Source organism: Macaca mulatta, chromosome 2 (assembly GCF_049350105.2).
Source record: "Macaca mulatta isolate MMU2019108-1 chromosome 2, T2T-MMU8v2.0, whole genome shotgun sequence".
Lineage (NCBI taxonomy): Eukaryota > Metazoa > Chordata > Mammalia > Primates > Cercopithecidae > Macaca > Macaca mulatta.
In genome coordinates this window covers 162,785,161-162,803,757 of record NC_133407.1, presented here as the reverse complement: position 1 = coordinate 162,803,757, position 18,597 = coordinate 162,785,161, and the positions used below count along the sequence as shown (strand labels likewise).

At 35.1% G+C, this 18,597-nt stretch overlaps 1 protein-coding gene across 2 annotated transcripts in view; it reads left to right on the top strand.

The window, feature by feature from the left end:
* STXBP5L (syntaxin binding protein 5L) overlaps positions 1–18,597 on the top strand; it is a 488,800-nt gene that overhangs the window by 39,954 nt on the left and 430,249 nt on the right. For both annotated transcript variants that reach the window (XM_015129967.3, XM_015129965.3), the window contains exon 3: positions 5,234–5,331. In XM_015129967.3, coding sequence (XP_014985453.2) covers positions 5,234–5,331 — 98 coding nt within the window. The remainder of the gene's footprint in view (positions 1–5,233; positions 5,332–18,597) is intronic.

The window sequence follows — 18,597 nt, the reverse complement described above, 5'->3', positions numbered from 1 at the left end:
AGCCTACATGGTTTTATATTTCTAACAGCAATGTATTAGGGCTCCAACTTCTTTACATCTTTACGAACATGTGTTATTATATCTGTTTTGTATTATACTTATCCTAGTGGGTGCACAGTTGTATCTTGTTGATATGATTTACAGTTCCCTAATGGCTAATGATGTTGAGGATCTTTCTGTGTTTATTGGCCATTTTATATATATTATTTATTTATTATATAATAAATGTCTGTTAAGATCCTTTGCCCATTTTAAATTTAGGTTATTTGTCTTTTTATTGAACTTTAAGGGTTCTTTATATATTCTGGATATAAGTTCTTTTTCAGATATTTGATTTGCAAATTATTTTCCCATTCTGTGGATTATCCTTTCACATTTTTATTTCAATAGTTTTTGGGGAACAGGTGGTTACATAGCTAAGTACTTTAGTGCTAATTTCTGAGATTTTTGGCATCCATCACCTGAGCAGTGTACACTGTACCCAATGTGTAGTCTTTAGCTCTCATCCCACTCCCACCCTTCCTCCTGAACCCCCGAAATCCATTATATCACTATTATGCATTTGTGTCCTCATAGGTTAGCTCTTACTTATATGTGAGAACATATGATATTTGGTTTTTCATTCCTGAGTTACTTCACTTAGAATAATGGTCTCCAACTCCACCCAGGCTTCTGTGAATGCTATTATTTCATTCCTTTTTATGACTGAGTAGTATTTTATGGTATATATATACACCACATTCTTTTTATTCACTCATTGGTTAATGGGCATTTAGGCTGGTTCCATATTTTTCTGTGATTGGAAATTGTGCAGCTATAAGCATGCATGTGCGTGTGTCTTTTTCATATAATGATTTTTTTCTTCTGAGTAGATATCCAATGGTGGGATTGCTGGATCAAATGGTAGTTCTACTTTTATCTCTTTAAGGAATATCTATACTGTTTTCCATAGGAGTTGTACTAGTTTATATTCCCACCAGCAGTGTAAAAGTGTTCACTTTTCGCCACATCCATGCCAACATCTATTATTTTTTTATTTTTAAATTATGGCCAGTCTTACAGGAGTAAGGTGGTATCTCATTGTGGTTTTAATTTGCATTTTCTTGATAATTAGTGATGTTGAGCATTTTTCATGTTTGTTGGCCATTTGTATATCTTCTCTTGAGAATTGTCCATTCATGTCCTTTGCCCACTTTTTCATGGGATTATTATTTTTTAATTGTTATTTTTTGCTGATTTGTTTGAGTTTCTTGTAGATTCTGGATATTAGTTCTGTGTCAGATACATAGTTTGTGAATATTTTCTCCCATTCTGTGGGTTGTCTGTTTACTCTGCTGATTATTTCTTTTGCTGTGCAGAAGCTTTTTAATTTAATAAAGTCCCATTTATTTATTTTTGTTTTTGTTGCATTTGCTTTTGGGTTCTTGGTCATGAACTCTTTGCCTAAGCCAATGTCTGGAAGAGTTTTTCCAATGTTATCTTCTAGGATTTTTATGGTTTCAGGTTTTAGATTTAAGACTTTGATCCATCTTGAGGTGATTTTTGTATAAAGTGAGAGAAGAGGATCCAGTTTCATTCTTCTACACATGGCTTGCCAATTACCCAGCACTATTTGTTAAATAGGGTGTCCTTTCCCTACCTTATATTTTTGGTTGCTTTGTTGAAGGTCAAATACCTTGTCAAAGTATTCAGCTTTATTTCTGGGTTCTCTATTCTGTTCCATTTGTCTACATGCCTATTTTTATACCAGTACCATACTGTTTTGGTAACTATAGCCTTGTAGTATAGTTTGAAGTCAGATAATGTGATGCCTCCAGATTTGTTTTCTTTAACTTTCTTTGATGGTGTCCTTTATAGCACATAAGTTTTTGCTTTGGACAGAGTTCAATATGTCTGTTTTTTGTTTCGTTGCTTATGTTTTTGGTGTTATATTTAAGAAACCATTGTCTACCTTTCCACAGTGTAGATGTACACCAAAACATCATGTTCTAACCATAAACATTTATAATTTTTATTTGTCAATTAAAAAATAATTTTAAAAACATTACCTAATCTCAAGTCACTAAGATTTAAACATATTTCTTTATTCTTAGAGTTTTATAGCTTTGGCGTTTATATTTAAATGTATGATCCATTTTGAGTTAATTTTTGTGTATGTTATAAGTAAGGGATTTAACTTGATTCTTTTGCATGTGGATATAGAGTTGCTGAACACCATTTGCTGAAAGGATTAGTCCTTCCTCAATGAATTGTTTTGGCACTCTTCAAAAATGAAGGGACTGAAAATGTGAGGATTTATTTCTGGAATCTCATTTCTGTTCCATTAATCTATATGTCTATCCTTATGCCAATATCTTATTTTCTTGATTACTTTAGGTTTGTATAAGTTTTGAAATAGAAAAATGTGAGTTATCTAACTTTGTTCTCTTTCAAGATTGTGTTGTTGTTATGAGTCTCTTGGATATCTATATACATTTTAGGATTAGTTTGTCAATTTTTGCAAAAAAGCCAGCTGGGATTTTGACAGAGGTTGCATTGATTTTAATATCAATTTGGAGAGTATTGTCATGTTAACGTTTAATCTATAAATATCTGGGATGACTTTTATTTAGGTCTTCTTTATTTTTTAAAATAATATTTTGTAATTTTCAGAGTACAAGTTTTGCACTTCTTTTGTTCATTTTATTCCTATATATTTTATTCCTTTGAATTCTATTTATTATAAATGGGGTTCTTTATTTTATTTTTAGATAGTTTATTATTAGTATACAGAAATACAATTGACTTTTTATTTTTTAAAAATTTCGCTTTTAAGTCCTCATGAAAACATTTATTATAGCCTAATGGTAAAGCACTGGATTTATAATCCTGATTTTGCCACATGATGAATCAAGACATTTATCTTCGTAAAAGCACTTTGAAGCAGTGACTTAAACTCACCGTTTCTTTAGTTCTGACAATTAATGTCATTTTTCTTTTTTTGGCATTGATGGATGCTTGATCATGCAACTATATAAAGTACCCTGCGCCCTTATCAATAAACAATATCCTTGGTCAATGAATAAAGGTGTGAACAATTTTTAAAATTCTTTCCATATAGTTTCTTTTTCACTCTGTCACCCAGGCTGGAGTACAGTGGTGTGATCATGGCTTACTGCAGCCTCAACCTCCCGGGCTCAAGTGATCCTCCGACCTCAGCCTCCAGAGTATCTGGGACCATAGGCATGCACCACCATGCCCATCTATTTTTTTTTTAATAGAGACAAGGTCTCACTATATTGCCCAGGGTGGTATCGAACTCCTGGGCTCAAGTGATCCACCTACCTTGACTTCGCAAAGTGCTAGGATTGCAGTTGTAAGCCACTGCACCCAGCCCATTTTCTGTATAGTTTCTAAGCAATTGTCAGGCATTTTTGTAACAAAAAATGGATCTAATGGACATGCTTGAAATAGATTCACTTAAAGAGTCATTGAACAAACATGATGTGAAATATAAACGTGTAGTGGGGAAAGCTCATTATAAATAAGCAGCAGTGGAAAATTATACAGTAATTTGTTGCCAGTAGCTCCAATAGCCTTGAAAGATCTCACAATTGACTTTTTTTTTTTTTTTTTTTTTTTTTGAGATGGGGTCTTGTTCTGTTGTTCAGGCTGGGGTGTAGTGGCATGATCATGGCTCACTGCAGCTTCAGCCTCCTGGGCTCAAGTGATCCTTCTGCCTTAGCCTCCTGAGTAGCTGGGACTGCAGGTGTGCACCATCATGCCTGGTGAATTTCTCTCTCTCTCGCTCTTTTTTATTTTTATTTTTGAAGATATGGGGTCTTGTAATATTGCCCAGATTGGTTTTGAACTCCTGGACTCAAGCAATACTCCTGCTTTGACCTCCTAAAGTGCTGACATTACAGACATAGGCCACTGTGCCTAGCCCACAATTGACTTTTTTACATTAGTTTTATAACCTTAACTTGCAGAGCTCCTTTATTAGTTCTAATAATTTTTTAGTGTATTTCTTAGGATTGCATTTATACAAAACTGTGTTCCCTGCAGGTAGATTTAGTTCTTGTTTTCCTATCTGGATGTGTCTTATTTCTTTTTCTTTTCTAATTGCTCTGAATAGGATAGAACCTTCAGTACAATATTGAATGGAAGTGGATAGAGTGGAAACACTTGTTTAATTCCTAACCTTAGAAGGAAAACATTGATTCTTTCACTAATTTTTATGATGTAGGTTTTTTATACATGCCATTTATTAGATGTATAAGGCAGGAACAGAAAGAAAAGTTGAAAGAATTATATTGTGAACACTCACTCATATGTATATTCTTACCACTAATATTTTACAGTTATTTTGCTATATTCACTTATCATGTATCTATCCATCCATCTGTCCACTCTTTTATCTATATTATTTTGTGGATGCATTTTCAAGTTGCAGATGTCAGTATACTTTACCCTTTAACACCTCAGTATACATAGCATTAAATAGATTTTAATATTTGTTTCTAATAATTCCTTAACATTTTTGAGGTATAATTTACATGCAGAGAAATCACAAATTTTATTGTACCATTTTATGAGTTTTAACTAATGTATATGCTTGTGTAATCCAAACTGCTATGAAAATACAGAATATTACATCTTTACTCAAAAAAATTTCTTCATATTCCTTTCCAATCAATAACTCTTCAAGACAACTACTGTTCTGATTTTATAAACTTTTTGTGTGTGGCTTCTTAGCATTGTGTTTTTGAGAATCATTTGTGTTGCTGCATCTATCAGTAGTTTGTATCTTTTAATTGTTGAGTAGTATTCCATTGTATGATTATATCATCACAGTTTGTTTTTTGATTCTCTTGTTGGACACCTGGGCTGTTTCCAGATTTTTACTGTTTTGAATATAGCTGGTAGTGTCTTACTTATACAAATCATTTTATGAACATATACTATTAATTTTCCTGAGTATACACATAGGAGTGGAATTGCTAGATTGTAAGACAGATGTATGCTTAGTTTTATAAGAAACTGCAAGACATTTTTAAAAAGTGTTTGTATCATTTTACGCTCCCATCAACAATGTATGAGTTTAGGTTACTCCATATCTGTGTTAATGTTTGGTGGTAGCTTTCTTTTCCTTTTAACTAATTTTAGACATTCTGGTGGCTGTATAACGGTATCTTGTGATTGCAATTTTTATTTCCCTGGAGACTTATTTGTATTATGTACTCTCTTTCAGACAGTTCGGCATGGTTTTCCTCATCAGCCTACAGCATTAGCCTTTGATCCAGTTCAGAAAATCTTGGCTATTGGGACGAGAACAGGTGCTATACGAATGTATCCTTAATTTTTGGTTCATTATTTGCCACATTAATGCCAATTACATTTCTTGAAATATTCAGGTAAGAGAAATATTTATGACCAAATGAACTTTATTATTTTCTAAGAAATGAGTAACTATTGTGAAAAATCTATATTTTCAAATTTATTGGCATATTTTTAATGTCTTTGAAATCAGTATTGATGTCTCTTCTTTAATTCCTGTTCTTTGTAATTTGTATCTTCTCTTTTTTCCTTATCCATCTGCCTAGAAGTTTATCAATTTTATTGATTCTCATGATTCTCACAAAGAATCAACTTTTGGTTGCGTTGCTCTTCTTTATTGTGTTTCTATATTCAATTTCATTGAATTCTGCTTTGATCATTTAAATTTCTTTGCTTTTGGTTACCTTGGGTTTAATTTGATCTTCTTTCTCTAGTTTTTAAGGTGGAAACAGGTAATTAATTTGAGAACTTTCTTCTCTTCTAATACGTGCCTATAGTACTATAAATCTCCTCCCAAATTCTACTTTAGTATCATCCTGTTTTTTAAAATTAAACTTTTTATTTTGGGATAATTGTAGAAGCACATGTAGTTATAAGAAATAATACAGAGATATTCATATCTTTCACCTACTTTGCTCCAATTGTAATATCTTAGAAACCTATAGTGTAATATCACAATCAGGATATTGACATTATACAATCAAGATACGAAACGTTTCTGTCACCACAAGGATTCTTCACATTGCTCTTTCATAGTCACACCTTGTCCCTCCAACCCCATCCTTGACCCCTAACAACCACTACTTTGTTTTTCATTTCAATAATTTTGCACTTCAAAAATGTTATATAAATAGAATCATACAGTTAATAATTTTTGGTGATTGGCCATTTTCACTCAGTATAACTCTCTGAACATTCATTCATATTGTTGCATATATCAATAGTTTATTCCTTTATACTGAATTGGATAATATTCCATGGTTTAGATGTATCACAGTGTAGCCATTCACCTGTTCCAGGAAATTTGACTTGTTTCCAGTCTTTGGCTATTCTTACTAAACAGCTATGATATTTCGTTTACATATTTTTGTGTGACCCTAAGTTTTTATTTCTCTGGTGTAAATGCACAGGAGTACAACTGAAGGGTCATGTGATAATTGGATATTTTAGTTTTAATTTTTTTAGTGTACCATTCAGTGTTATTAAATAAATTTATAATATTATGCAACCATCATCACTGTCCTTTTCTGTAACTCTTTCACTTTGTAAAACTGAAATTCTATACCCGTTAAATTATAACTCTCCATATTCCTCTTCCTCTAGCCCCTGGAAACCACCATTCTGCTTTCTGTTTCTATAATTTTTACTACTCTAGGTAACTTATATAAGTGAAAGCATACAGTATTATTCTTTTTTGGGACTGACTTATTTCATTCAGCATAATGTCCTCAACATTTATCCATGTTGTAGCCTATGTGAGAATTTCCTTTTTAAGACTGAATAATATTTCATTGTATGTATATTTCATATTTTGATATCTGTTCATTAATTTATGGACATTTGGTTTTTTTCCATGTTTTAGCTATTATGAATAATATTGCTATGAACATAGGTATACAACTATCTCTTTGAGACCTTGCTTTTAGTTCTTTTGGGTATATATCCAGAAGGAGAATTGCTAGATCATATGATAATTGTATTTTTAATTTTTTGAGGAACTGCCATTCTGTTTCCCATAGCAGCTATACTAGTTTACATTTTCACCAATAGTAATTGCCCTTTGATCCAAATATTTTAAATTTTAATGAAGTTCAAGTTGGCTATTTTTTTCTTTTGTTGCCTGTGCTTTGGGGTCATATGTAAGAAATCTTTACCAAATCCAATGGAATGAGGTTTTTACCCTGTTTTCTTCTAAGAGTTTTATAGTTTTAGGTTTTACATTTAAGCCTTTTATCAATTTTTGAGTGAATTTTTGTGTATAGTAAAAGAGTCTAATCTCACTATTTGGCATTTGGATATCCCATTTTCCCAGCACCATTTGTTGACAAGGCTGTCTTCTCCATTGAATGGTCCTGGAACTCTTGTCAAAAATTATTTGATCATACATGTTAGGGTTTGTTTGTGGGCTCTCTATTCTATTCCACTGATCTATAGGTATGTTTCTATGTTACTACTACACTGTTTTTACTTACTGTAGCTTTGTAGATTGGAAACCAGATAGTGTGAAACTTGAAATTAGATGATTTTTCAGCACTTATTGAAATGATCAGATAGTTTTTGTTCTTGATTATGTTACTGTGATATATCATGTTTATTGATTTGCATATGTTGAACCATTCATGAATTTCTGAGATGATTCCCACTTGATAATGATAAATGATTTTTAAAAAATATGTTGTCTTGTTGAAATTGATTTGTGAGTATTTTGTTGAGGATTTTTGCATGTAGGTTGATCAGGGATATTGGCTTGTAGTGTTCTTTTTTGTTCGTTATTAGGATAATGCTGGTCTCATAGAATGAGTTGGAAAGTATTCCCCGCTTTTCAATTTTTTAATTAGGAGTTTGAGTAGAAGAAGTATTAGTTCTTTAAATGTTTGTTATAATTCAGCCATGATACTATCAGGTCTTGGGTTTTTCTTTTTTGAAAGATTTTTTTTTTTTAAATTACTGCTTAAATCATGTTACTCATTATTGGTCTGTTCAGGGTTTCTAATTCTTCATATTTCAATCTTGGTAGGTTGTATATGTCTAGAAATTTATCAATTTCTTTGAAGATTTAAAATTTGTTGGTGCATAGTTGTTCATAATAGTTTCTAATGAGCCTTTGTATTTCTGTGGTATGAGATATAATATATCCTTTTTAGTTTTTCATTTTATGAAATTTTGTTGTTGTTGTTGTTGCCATGATAAATCTCTTTGTTCACCGAGGTCAATTGGAGGCTCTGCCTTAGTCTTCCTTTTTTTTCTTTTTTTTTTTTTAAATTATACTTTAAGTTCTAGGGTACATGCGCACAATGTGCAGGTTTGATACATAGGTATACATGTGCCATGTTGGTAGCTGCACCCACCAACTCATCATTTACATTAGGTATTTCTCCTAATGCTATCCCTCCCCTAGTCCCCCACCCCCCGACAGGCCATGGTGTGCCCCACCCTGTGTCCTAGTGATCTCATTGTGCAATTCCCACATATGAGTGAGAACATGCAGTGTTTGGTTTTCTGTCCTTGTGATAGTTTGCTGAGAATGATGGTTTCCAGCTTCATCCATGTCCCTGCAAAGACATGAACCCATCCTTTTTTATGGCTGCATAGTATTCCATGGTGTATATGTGCCACATTTTCTTAATCCAGTCTATCATTGATAGACATTTGGGTTGGTTCCAAGTCTTTCCTATTGTGAATAGTGCCACAATAAACATATGTGGGCATGTGTCTTTATAGTAGCATGATTTATAATCCCTTGGGTCTATACCCAGTAATGAGATTGCTGGGTCAAATGGTAATTCTAGTTCTAGATCCTTGAGGAATCGCCACACTGTCTTCCACAATGGTTGAACTAGTTTAGACTCCCACCAGCAGTGTAAAAGTGTTCCTATTTCTCCACATCCTCTCCAGCATCTGTTGTTTACTGACTTTTTAATGATTGCCATTCTAACTGGTATGAGATGGAATCTCATTGTGGTTTTGATTTGCATTTCTCTAATGACCAGTGATGATGAACATTTTTTCATGTGTCTGTTGGCTACGTAGATGTCTTCTTTTGAGAAGTGTCTGTTCATATCCTTTGCCCACTTTTTGATGAGGTTGTTTGTTTTTTTCTTGTAAATTTGTTTGAGTTCTTTGTAGATTCTGGATATTAGCCCTTTGTGAGATAGGTAGATTGCAAAAATTTTCTCCCATTCTTAGGTTGCCTGTTCACTCTGATGGTAGTTTCTTTTGCTGTGCAGAAGCTCTTTAGTTTAATTAGATCCCATTTGTCAATTTTGGCTTTTGTTGCCATTGCTTTTGGTGTTTCAGTCATGAAGTCCTTGCCCACGCCTATGTCCTGAATGGTATTGCCTAGGTTTTCTTCTGGAGTTTTTATGGTTTCATGTTTAACATTTTAAATCTTTAATCCATCTTGAATTAATTTTTGTGTAAGGTGTAAGGAAGGGATCCAGTTTCAGCTTTCTACATATGGCTAGCCAGTCTTCCCAGCACCATGTATTAAATAGGGAATCCTTTCCCCATTTCTTGTTTTCGTTAGGTTTGTCAAAGATCAGATGATTGTAGATGTGTGGTGTTATTTCTGAGGCCTCTGTGCTGTTCCACTGATCTATATATCAGTTTTGGTACCAGTACTATGCTGTTTCGGTTACTGTAGCCTTGTAGTATAGTTTGAAGTCAGGTAGCGTGATGCCTTCAGCTTTGTTCTTTTTGCTTAGGATTTTCTTGGCAATGTGAGCTCTTTTTTGATTCTATATGAACTTTAAAGTAGTGTTTTCCAATTCTGTCGGGAAAGTCATTGGTAGCTTGATGGGGATGGCATTGAATCTATAAATTACTTTGGGCAGTATGGCCATTTTCACGTTATTGATTCTTCCTATCCATGAGCATGGAATATTCTTCCATTTGTTTGTGTCGTCTTTTATTTTGTTGAGCAGTGGCTTGTAGTTTTCCTTGAAGAGGTCCTTCATATCCCTTATTAGTTGCATTCCTAGGTATTTTATCCTCTTTGTAGCAATTGTGAAAGGGAGTTCACTCATGATTTGGCGCTCTGTTTGTCTGTTAATGGTGTATAGGAATGCTTGTGATTTTTGCAGATTTATTTTGTATCCTGAGATTTTGCTGAAGTTGCTTATGAGCTTAAGGAGATTTTGGGCTGAGGCGATGGGGTTTTCTAAATACACAATTATGTCATCTGCAAACAGGGACAATTCGACTTCCTCATTTCCTAATTGAATACCCTTTATTTCTTTCTCTTGTCTGATTGCCCTAGCCAGAACTTCCAACACTATGTTGAATAGGAGTGATGAGAGCGGGCATCTCTGTCTTGTACTGGTTTTCAAAGGAAATGCTTCCAGTTTTTGCCCATTCAGTATGATATTGGCTATGGGTTTGTCATAAATAGCTCTTACTATTTTGAGATATGATCCATCAATATCTAGTTTATTGAGAGTTTTTAGCATGAAAGGGTGTTGAATTGTGTCAAAGGCCTTTTCTGCATTATTGAGATAATCATGTGATTTTTGTCATTGGTTCTGTTTGTGTGATGGATTATGTTTACTGATTTGTGTATGTTGAACCAGCCTTGCATCCCAGGGATGAAGCCAACTTGATTGTTGGGGAATAGGCTTTTTGATGTGCTAATGGATTAGGTTTGCCAGTATTTTACTGAGGATTTTTGCATCAATATTCATCAGGAGTATTGGTCTAAAATTCTCTTTTTTTGTTGTGTCTCTACCAGGCTTTGATAGCAGTATGATGCTAGCCTCATAAAATGAGTTAGGGAGGATTCCCTCTTTTTCTATTGATTGGAATAGTTTCAGAAGGAATGGTACCAGCTCCTCTGTGTACCTCTGGTAGAATTTGGCTGTGAATTCATCTGGTCCTGGACTTTTTTTTGGTTGGTAGGCTATAAATTATTGCCTCAATTTCAGAGCCCGTTATTGGTCTATTCAGAGATTCAACTTCTTCCTGGTTTAGTCTTGGGAGGGTGTATGTGTCCAGGAATTTATCCATTTCTTCTAGATTTTCTAGTTTGCGTAGAGGTGTTTATTTTCTGATGGTAGTTTGTATTTCTGTGGGATCGGTGGTGATATCCCCTTTATCATTTTTTATTGTGTCTATTTGATTCTTCTTTCTTTTCTTCTTTATTAGTCTTGCTAGTGGTCTATCAATTTTGTTGATCTTTTCAAAAAACCAGCTCCTGGGTTCCTTGATTTTTTGAAGGGTTTTTTGTGTCTCTATCTCTTTCAGTTCTGCTCTGATCTTAGTTATTTCTTGCCTTCTGCTAGCTTTTGAATTTCTTTGCTCTTGCTTCTCTAGTTATTTTAAGTGTGATGTTAGGGTGTCGATTTTAGATCTTTCCTGCTTTCTGTTGTGGGCATTTAGTGCTATAAATTTCCCTCTACACATTGCTTTAAATGTGTTCCAGAGATTCTGGTACGTCGTGTCTTTGTTCTCATTGGTTTCAAAGAACACCTTCATTTCTGCCTTCATTTCGTTATTTACCCAGTAGTCATTCAGGAGCAAGTTGTTCACTTCCATGTAATTGTATGGATTTCAGTGAGTTTCTTAATCCTGAGTTCTAATTTGATTGCACTGTGGTCTGAGAGACAGTTTGTTGTGATTTCTGTTCTTTTACGTTTGCTGAGGAGTTCTTTAGGTCCAATTATGTGGTAAATTTTGGAATAAGTTTGATGTGGTGCTGAGAAGAATGTATATTCTGTTAATTTTGGGTGGAGAGTTCTGTTTATTTGGTCTGCTTGTTGCAGAGCTGAGTTCAGGTCCTGGGGATCCTTGTTAACCTTCTGTCTCATTGATCTGTCTAATTTTGACAGTGGGGTGTTAAAGTCTCCCATTATTGTTGTGTGGCAGTATAAGTCTCCTTGTAGGTCTCTAAGGACTTGCTTTATGAATCTGGGTGCTCCTATATTGGGTGCATATAGTTAGGATATTAGGATATTAGGATAGTTAGGCCTTCTTGTTGAATTGATCCCTTTACCTTTATATAATGGCCTTCTTTGTTTCTTTGGATCTTTGTTAGTTTAAAGTCTGTTTTATCAGAGACTAGGATTGCAACCCCTGCTTTTTTTTTGTTTTCCATTTGCTTGGTAGATCTTCTTCCATCTTTTTATTTTGAGCCTATGTGTGTCTCTGCACTTGAGATGGGTCTCCTGAATACTGATGGGTCTTGATTCTTTATCCAATTTGCCAGTCTGTGTCTTTTAATTGGGCATTTAGCCCATTTACATTTAAGGTTAATATTGTTATGTGTGAATTTGATCCTATCATTATGATGTTCACTGGTTATTTTGCCCATTAATTGATGCAGTTTCTTCATAGCTTCGATGGTCTTTACAATTTGGCATGTTTTTGCAGTGGCTGGTACTGGTTGTTTCTTTCCATGTTTAGTGCTTCCCTCAGGAGCTCTTGCAAGGCAGGCCTGGTGGTGACAAAATATCTGAGCATTTGCTTTTCTGTAAAGGATTTTAATTCTCCATCATTTATGAAGCTGAGTTTGGCTGGATATGAAATTCTACATTGAAAATTCTTTTCTCTAAGATTGTTGAGTATTGGCCCCCACTCTCTTCTGGCTTGTAGGGTTTCTGCCAAGAGATCCACTGTTAGTCTGATGGGCTTCCCTTTGTGGGTAGCTCGACTTTTCTCTCTGGCTGCCCTTAACATTTTTTCCTTCATTTCATCTTGTTGAATCTTACAATTATGTATCTTGGGGTTGCTGTCTTCTCAATGACTTACTTTGTGGTGTTCTCTTTATTTCCTGAAGTTGAATGTTGGCCTGTCTTGCTCGGTTGGGGAAATTCTCCTGGATAATAACCTGAAGAGTGTTTTCCAACTTGGTTCCATTCTCCCCATCACTTTCAGGTACACCAATCAAACATAGGTTTGGTCTTTTCACATAGTGCCATATTTTTTTGGCGGCTTTGTTCATTTCTTTTTACTCTTTTTTTCTCTAAACTTCTCCTGTCACTTTATTTCATTAATTTGATCTTCAATCACTGATACCCTTTCTTCCATTTGATCGAATCGGCTTTTGAAGCTTGTGCATGTGTTATGAAGTTCTCATGCCATGGTTTTCAGCTCCATCAGGTCATTTAATGTCTTCTATACACTGTTTATTCTAGTTAGCCATTCATCTAATCTTTTGTCAAGGTTTTTAGCTTCCTTGCAATGGGTTTGAACATTCTTTAGCTTGGAGAAGTTTGTTATTACTGACCTTCTGAAGCCTACTTCTGTCAACTTGTCAAAGTCATTGTCCGTCCAGCTTTGTTCCATTGCTGGCGAGGAGCTGCGATCCTTGGAGGAGAAGTGGCACTCTGATTTTTAGAATTTTCAGTTTTTCTGCTCTGGTTTCTCCCCATCTTTGTGATTTTATCTACCTTTGGTATTTGATGTTGGTGACCTACAGATAGGGTTTTGGTATAGATAACCTTTTTATTAATGTTGATGCTATTCCTTTCTGTTTGTTAGTTTTCCTTTCAACAGTCAGGTCCCTCAGCTGCAGCTCTGTTGGAGTTTGCTGGATTTCCACTCCAGACCCTGTTAGACTGGGTGTCACCAGTGGATGCTGCAGAACAGCAAATGTTGCAGAACAGCAAATATTGCTGCCTGATCCTTCCTCTGGAAGCTTCGTCCCAGAGGGGCAGCCGCCTATATGAGGTGTCTGTTGGTCCCTACTGGGAGGTGTCTCCCAGTTAGGCTACAACAGGGATCAGGAACCCACTTGAGGAGGCAGTGTGTCCGTTTTCAGAGCTCAAACACCATGCTGGGAGAAAGACTCCTCTCTTCAGAGCTATCAGACAGGGACGTTTAAGTCTGCAGAAGTTATCTGCTGCCTTTTGTTCAGCTATGCCCTGCCCACAGAGTTGGATTCTTGAAGCAGTAGGCTTTGTTGAGCTGTGGTGGGCTCCACCCAGTTGTAGCTTCCTGGTCACTTTGTTTACCTACTCAAGCTTCAGCAACGGTGGATGCCCCTCCCCCAGTCAGGCTGCAGCCTCGCAGATCAACCTCAGACTGCTGTGCTAGCAGTGAGCAAGGCTCAGTGGGCGTGAGACCCACCGAGCCAGGCACAGGAGAGAATCACCTTGTCTGCCGGTTGGTAAGACCTTGGGAAAAGTGCAGTATTTGGGCGGGGAGTGTCTTGTTTTTCCAGGTAGTCTGTCACATCTGTCACAGCTTCCCTTGGCTAGGAAAGGGAAATCCCCCAACACCTTGTGCTTCCTGGGTGAGGCGATGCCCCACCCTGCTTCATCTTGCCCTCCGAGGGCTGCACCACTGTCCAACCAGTCCCAATGAGATGAACCAGGTACCTCAGTTGGAAATTAAAAATCACTCATCTTCTGTGTCGATCATGCTGGGAGCTGCAGACTGGAGGTATTCCTATTCAGCCATCTTCAGTTGTGCGATTTTCTAGAGTAGTGCTAAGCTGCTTGGACTAGCAAGCCTGGGCTGGGTTTTTTAGGTCTTCTTTCCTTTGTTCTTACTCTAGCTAAAGGTTTTCAATTTCATTTATTTTTTCAAAAAATTGATTTTCATTTTGTTGATATTTGTTTTTCTGGTCTCAATTTTATATCTTTAAACTCTAATGTTTATTATTTCTTCTATTAATGTTGGTTTTGAATTGTTTTTGCTTTCTGTTTCTTGAGGTGCAGTGTTATGATGTAATTTTCTAATTTTTATGATGTAGGCTTTTTATTGCTATAAACAACTTTCCTCTTAGAACTGCTTTTGCTATATTTCATAGGTTTTAGTATGTTGTGTTTCCATTTTAATTTGTCTCAAGAAAATTTTCAATTTTCTTTTAAATTTCTTCATTAAACCATTCATTGTTTAGGAATATGTTGCTTAATAATTATGATTTTATACAGTTTCTGATGTTCCTTCTGTGGTTTATTTCTAATTTTATCCCATTATGGTCAAAAAAGTTTTTTAATGATTTTGACTTCTAAAAATTTATTAAGATTTGTTTCGTGACCTTATATATGGTCTGTCCCAGAGAATGTTGCATGTGCTGTTGAGAAAAATGTGTATTCTGCAGCTGTTGGATGGAATGTTCTATAAATGTCTGTTTGGTCCATTTGGTCAAGGGTGCAGTTTAACTCTGATGTTTCTTATTTGATTTTCTATTCAGATGATCTGTTTAATGCTGAAAGTGGAGTGCTGAGGTTTTCTACTGTTAATGTGTCACAGTCAATCTCTCTCTTTAGGTCGGTTAATATTTGTCTTATATATTTGGGTGCTCTAGTGTTGAGTGCATATATGTTTATAATTGTAATATCCTGTTGTTGTATTAACCCCTTCATCATCATATAATGGCCTTCTGTATCTTTTTTTTTATCATTCTTGACTAAAGTTTATTTTATCTGATATAAGTATAGCCACTCTTGCTCTATGTTGGTTTCCATTTTCATGTAATATCTTATTCACCCCTTCACTTTCAGTTTGTGCATTTCTGTAGGGGTAAATTGAGTTTCTTGTAGACAGTATATAGTTGGGTCTTTTAAAAATCCATTCAGCCATTCTGCACTTTAATTTTTAAAATAAATTTCAATAGCTTTGGGGGTAAAGATTGTTTCTGGTTACACATATAAGTTCTTTAGTGGTGATTTCTGATGTTTTAGTGAACCTGTTATCTGAGCATTATATACTATACCCAATGTATAGTCTTTTATCCCTCCCCCATTCTGAGTCTCCAAAGTCCATTATATAACTCTTACGCCTTTGCATCCTCATAGCTTAGCTCTCACTTAAAACATATGATATTTGATTTTTCATTCCTGAGTTACTTCACTTAGAATAATAGCCTCCAGCTCCATTTAAGTTCCTGGAGAAGACATTATGTCATTCCTTTTTATGGCTGAGTAGCATTCCATGGTGTATGTATACTATTTTTTCTTTATCCACTTGTCGGTTGATGGACACTTAGATTGGTTCCATATCTTTGCAATTGTGAATTGTGCCACCATAAACATGTGTGTGCCTGCGTCTTTTTCATATAATGACTTATTTTCCTTTGGGTAGATACTCAGTAGTGGGATGGCTAGATTAAATGGTAGTTTTACTTGTAGTTCTTTAAAGAACATCTATACTGTTTTCCATAGTGTTTGTACTAATTTGCATTCCTATCAGCAGTGTAAAAGTGTTCCCTTTTTACCACATCCATGCCAACATCTATTTTTTTTTTTGACTTTTAAATTATAGCCATGCTTGCAGGAGTAAGGTGTAATCTCATCATGGTTTTAATTTGCTTTTCCCTGATAATTAGTGATGTTGAGTGTTTTTTCACATGTTTGTTGGTTGTTTGTATATCTTTTCTGGGAATTATTTATTCATGTCCTTTGCTCATTTTTTGATGGGATTATTTGTTTTTTTCTTGTTAATTTGAGTTCCTTGTAGATTCTGGATACTAGTCCTTTGTTGGGTGGATAGTTTGTGAAGATTTTCTTTCACTAGGTGGGTTGTCTGTTTGCTGATTATTTCTTTTGCTGTACAGAAACTTTTTAGTTTAATTAGGTCCCATTTGTTTATTTTTGGTTTTGTTGCATTTGCTTTTGGGGTCTTAGGCATGAATTCTTGCCTAAGTCAATGTCCTGAAGAGTTTTTCCAATGTTATCTTCTAGGATTTTTATGGTTTGAGGTCTTATATTTAAGTCTTTTATCTACATTGAGTTGATTTTTGTGTAAAGTGAGAGATGGAGATCCAGTTTTATTTTTCTACATGTGGCTTGCACTCTTTTAATTGAAGACTTTTGTCCATTTACCTTCAGGATTATTTTCTGTTGACATTTTATTACTTGTTTTCTGATTGTTTTGTAGATACTTTCTGTTTTCCTCTGTTACTGTTTTCCTTTGTGGTTAAGAGAATTTCTCTGGTAGTATGTTTTGATTTTGTGCTGCTTATTTTTAGTCTATTATTCATAGGTTTTTGCATTGTGGTTACCATGAGGCTTACAAAAATTCAGGTCATTTAAAACTGATTGTGACTTAACTTTTACTGCATAGAGAAGAAAAGTATTATAACAAAACCAAACTCTACCTTTTAACACCACCCCCTGAATAATTTAATTTATTGGTTTTTCAGTTTACATCTTTTTGTTTTATCTGTTCCTTGACCAGTTATTGTAGTGATTATTGATTTTAATAGGTTTTTGTCTTTTAGCCTTCATACTCAAGATATAAATGGCTTATTCAAATTACAGTTTTAGAATATTCTGAATTAGTCTTTTTTTTCTTTTATCAGTGAGTTTTACACCTTCAAGTGTTTTCTTATTATACACTAGTGTCCATTTATTTTAGATCGAACAGCTTTTAGTATTTCTTGTAAGACGGGTCATGTTTTGATGAATTCTCTCAGCTTTTGTTTGTTTGGGAGTCTTTGAATGTGTTTAAATGATAACTTTGCTGGGCACAGCATTCTTGGATGGCAGTTGTTTCCCTTCTCTTTCAATATAACATCCCATTATCATCTGGACTGCAGGATTTCTACTGAGAAATCTGCTACAATCTGTATTCAGGATGCTGTTCAATGTGATGTTTCTTTTCTTTTGTTGCTTTGAGTATCCTATCTTTTCATTTCACTGATTATGATATGCCTTGGAGATTTCTCCTTTGGGTTGAATTTGATTGGTGGCCCCTGAAATTCCTGTACCTGGATGGTGTCTTCTTTCTCTAGATTTTGGAATTTTTATCCATTATTATTATTTTTTTTTACATGTGCTTTACAGGTCTTTTCCTTCTTGTCTCCTGAACAGTGGCCTGCTGTTTCTTTCCATTCTAGAGGGAGCTTATATTGAGCACTAGAACTAAAACAATTCACTAGAACTAACTCATTGCTCTTCCATTGTTGCCTGGTCTGTGGAAGACTTACAGTGAACAACAGAACTTAAATGCTGCTCTGGAATTAAAACCCTGCCCTGTTGTTTCCTGGACTGGGACAACTTATAGTGAGCACCAAACGTTAGATGTTGCCCTAGAACTGTATTGTTGCCCTGCCATTGTTTCCCAGTCTGGGGACGACTTAAGCAGAAAGTAGGACTTAATTCTGACATTTTAGTTTTCTCTGTAGGAGGGAGGTTCCAGGTCGAGCACCTGGGCATTGGGAAAAATCTGGTTAGAAATTTGGACCTTCCTGCAGATTGTGTTCTCCAAAGCCTTATGGTACCAGTCAGTTGCTTTTACAATTTTATTTATTTATTTAAAAAAATTTTTTTGTAGATTTTTCAAGTGCAATTTTGTTACATGGATATATTGGGTAGTGGAGAAATTGAGGATTTTGTACCCATCACCCAAATGGTTTATGTCGTACTCAGTAGGTACTATTTTATCCTTCGCCCGCCCACCCAACTCCTCAACTCCATCCCACCTTTTGGAGCCTCTAATGTTTATTATTCAACCCTGTATGTCTATGTGTACACACTGTTTAGCTTCTACTAAACATATAGTTAGTGAGAACACGTGGTTTTTGACTTTCTATTTCTTTCTATTTCTGAGTCATTTCACATCTTAGGATAATGGCCTCCAGTTCCATCCATATTGCTGCAAAATACACAACTTTAT